This window comes from Choristoneura fumiferana, chromosome 17 (assembly GCF_025370935.1).
Source record: "Choristoneura fumiferana chromosome 17, NRCan_CFum_1, whole genome shotgun sequence".
Taxonomy (NCBI): domain Eukaryota; kingdom Metazoa; phylum Arthropoda; class Insecta; order Lepidoptera; family Tortricidae; genus Choristoneura; species Choristoneura fumiferana.
This window is the reverse complement of record NC_133488.1, coordinates 12,678,847-12,682,451: the sequence shown is the minus strand read 5'-3', so window position 1 is coordinate 12,682,451 and position 3,605 is coordinate 12,678,847. Positions and strand designations below refer to the sequence as shown.

The 3,605-nt window shown below is 38.4% G+C and overlaps 2 protein-coding genes across 2 annotated transcripts; one reads left to right on the top strand and one right to left on the bottom strand.

Moving 5' to 3' along the window:
* Positions 1-691: 691 nt before the first annotated feature.
* Positions 692-1,026, bottom strand: LOC141437273 (ADP-ribosylation factor-like protein 2). The gene is made up of 2 exons (XM_074100534.1): positions 971-1,026; positions 692-894 (listed from the first exon to the last, which is right to left on the bottom strand). Exons 1-2 carry the CDS (start codon positions 985-987, stop codon positions 729-731), a joined length of 183 nt encoding a protein of 60 aa, XP_073956635.1. The 5' UTR covers positions 988-1,026; the 3' UTR covers positions 692-728.
* A 240-nt stretch (positions 1,027-1,266) lies between these two features.
* On the top strand, positions 1,267-2,309 carry LOC141437196 (protein kinase C-like). Its single transcript, XM_074100453.1, has 2 exons — positions 1,267-1,855; positions 2,026-2,309. The coding sequence occupies exons 1-2, from the start codon at positions 1,759-1,761 to the stop codon at positions 2,307-2,309; spliced, it is 381 nt and encodes a 126-aa protein (XP_073956554.1). The 5' UTR covers positions 1,267-1,758.
* Positions 2,310-3,605: the final 1,296 nt, after the last annotated feature.

Below are 3,605 nucleotides of genomic sequence, written 5' to 3'. Positions count from 1 at the left end.
TTCTCCATTGTGACCTCTTAAGGGCCCCACACACGGTACGATTCGTTGATCATCATAGTTGTGTAGAAGTACGTTTGTGATAATATTAAGGCTGGGAATATACGTCAGATTTTTCGATAAGTACGACAGTCTTTACACTGGCAAAATTTTTTTTTCAAACATTATTATGACTACATTTTACCCGAGCAAAGCCGGGTTTTTTATCTATGTACATACATAACATACACACATTGAGAGTTAAATCAAAGCTTGTAAAATGTAATTCCTTTCACTTATGATTCACATAATAAAAATAACAATGAAAAAATGTGCAGAATACATAACATACTTAACAGAGATTTTGACCAGGTTTGATTCCCGGTTAAGTATGAGAATAAAATAAAAAAAAAAAATTAATGCCATTTTTATTAAATCTAAAATCAAAGCCATGAATCCTAAGAACAGATTTAGCTATCACTCATAGTGTCTGATTTCTCCCTAATGACCCATATGGATTAATCACCTGTATATCAAAAAAATAAATGATTTGTTTCCATTGTATTTTCCTTATACAAAGATGATCAAATAAAGTACAAAACAAGTCATTTGTGTGTGAATCCGATTGGACCTTGGAGTGCACCTAGGTTAGACCAATGTTACCAACCCTCAATGAATAGGATAAGGGTAGATAATATCAAAGTGACAGTTTACACAAAATACGTCACCATGCATTCGTATTAAGGTAGTTATTAGCGGCACCTGAGCGACTTCTGCCCGCCAACGTCCCAGATGTTGAGTTTGAAGCCGCGGTGCTCCAGCGTCTTGATATTGAAGCCCAGCGTCGGCGAGATCGTGTCGATAGGCTCCCCGTTGAACCGCTTCAGAATCGTCGTCTTACCTGCATTGTCCAGCCCTCTGATGTTACGATAAGGAAATGTGTACTGAATGTGTAATGAAAATCACGAAAAAACTACGAAATTTGAAAGGATACAACATGAGTATTCGCATCTCCTTCTCCTTTTGGCGGAGCTTCTTCAGTATTGTTAGAAAACCATATTTATTACGGTTTATGTGTTAAAATAAAATAATTCTAATTGAGTTTTATATTTTGTTCATATCGTGAGTCAACAACGCGCAGCGCAGCTTGTTGATTTGTCACTGTCAGTCAGCTGTTAAGTATGTCACCTGTCAACGTCAAGTTTGCTTTTAATTATTTCGAGGCTTCGATCAAATCATTATTATGCTCCTGCCATTGACGTATTTCTTAACTTATTTCTGAAAATAAAAAATGAATAGTCGAGTTGATAAACTTTACGTTATGTTAATACAGTGATAATTTTACTTCAATTTAAATAGATGAACCATCAAAATATTGCCTTTTGCCTCCTATAAAGTGCTTGTTAAACGTGATTGCTAGTTGTTTTAACTAGGAACTTGTATTCAATCAACAATACATTTGGTGTTTGAGTTGATATTTTTTATTAAATTTCTGCTAATCGATCCCACAAACATAAAACTCAAGGTCTGCTTGATCTCCTTTGTTACAATCCCCTTAAATTACCAGAAACAAAGACAGGAAACTTTTTAAAATCGAATAGGAATCCATTAGCGACCATAGAGTAACACAATCCATCCATGGCGGATCTCCTCGCTGTCAAGACTTTTATTTAATTCTGTTTCAATTATGAAGCACCTTCAATGATTTTGAGTGGGTTCATAGTGTGGAAGTGATCGTGCGGTGGCGCGGCGCGGTGCCGTCGATCCGGTTGTGTCGGCGCCATGTTCAGCGGAACGGTGCGCGTCAAGGTGTGTGAGGCCACGGGCCTCAGGCCGACTGACTTTCAGAAACGGCACAACATGACCTTCGGGAAACCAGGTGAGCTTCGGCTATCATCTCAAACCTCTTCCCGTAGACCGTCCGATTCAATTGAAATAATTTTCACTGCCTCAAACTATCGCATAGTTGTTAACAATCGCTCGTAATAGGTGGAGCATGTTTACCAAAATGGTGTCTATAATGTGTGTAAATATGCGTTGCCGTTGTAGACGACCAGCCGATAGACCCGTACGTGTCGATCGACGCGGACGAGCACCACCTGGACCGCTCCACCACCAAGCCCAAACCTTCGACCCTGTCTGGAACGAGACCTTCATCCACGAAGTGCAGAACGTTGCCAGGTACCGCGCGCAATCCATTCCGCTCACTCTCGCCCATTCTTCAAATACTCACACTAATGTTTTCCTACAGCTTGGGCATCACCGTGTTTCACGATGCTGCCATACCTCCAGACGATTTTGTTGCAAACTGCACTATTCCTTTGAAGATTTAACGCATCGCGACAAAGACGCCACAGACTTTTGGGTGAGTAGATCACATATTTTATTGGTATCGTAACACTGACTGACAGGCGATTGGTAGCTGTATCTATCAAGACAGCTGCTTATCTTAATCCTCTAATCTTTGATAAGATATTAATAAACAGTATCATGTTGCAGCAAGATGTGCTATCAGCAATCACGGCTTGTTTGTTGTGACTGTGATAACATTTATCTACGTCTTGGGAATATTTTGATGATGAACAATTGTCTATTTGGATCAGTGAAATAAGCATGTATTGTTGGAGAAGAGAATTAATGTGCTCCGAACCCAAATATGAGCTACTTAACAATGAGGTTGTGTTATATAATGAAGTAAATCTATGTAAGAGACTTATCAGCTTGAATGTGTTCTGCATCCAGTGCATTGTTTGTTGTGCTAGTCACATAAGATGCGACTAGGATGGGCTACAGGATCTAAAACATATTCAGTGTGGTCACAATGTTCCAATTGTTATTTCTGACTGTTATTTGCCCTCTGATCCTTGAGTACTGTGTGCACCTGAACTAATTTGTGCATTTCTCCTCGTAGGTGGATCTAGAACCTCAAGGAAAATTGCATCTGAAAATAGATCTGAAATGGAATTCTCAAGGTGAGTGCTAAATTTGTCACTGAATCATTCTACTTGATCACTTAATTGGCAATATAAGTGTAAACATGCTATTAAATGCATTTAATCATTAAATATTATGAACAATTTAACAATGAGTTGAAATGTTAATAAAATAATATCGAACATTTAAATAAATCAACATATCAGTTTGCACATGTGCACTCATCGCCATTCTAAGATGCATGACTCAACATCTGACTCAAGATAATGCATCAATGCCAAATTTATATGTAAACTTAACTGTATGTGTAATAAAAATTGGGAACTTTTTTTGTTGGCATAAAACAAAATATACCAGGATGTGCGATGGCAGGAAAGCCCAAAGCAAAATCGTCCTATTTCACTGGCAAGAGTAAGTCTATTGATATAACGTAGAGCTCCTAGTTTAGATTGTGTCTCAATGTTTCAATAGGGTTTATCAATATCCATTGTTATCAAATTTCTTAATGTTGTCAGTGTCTCCAGCACCCCCTGGCCCTGGCCCGGTCCAAAATTTGGGTATCTATTTGTGATGAAGCAAGAATCCCTAAATCAATTTCTTAAGGATTAGTTCACATCGAGAGGCAGCGACGCGATACATTGCATTGACAGAATACGTAAACTAGTTCTCACATGTAATTTTCTCTCAATGAATCG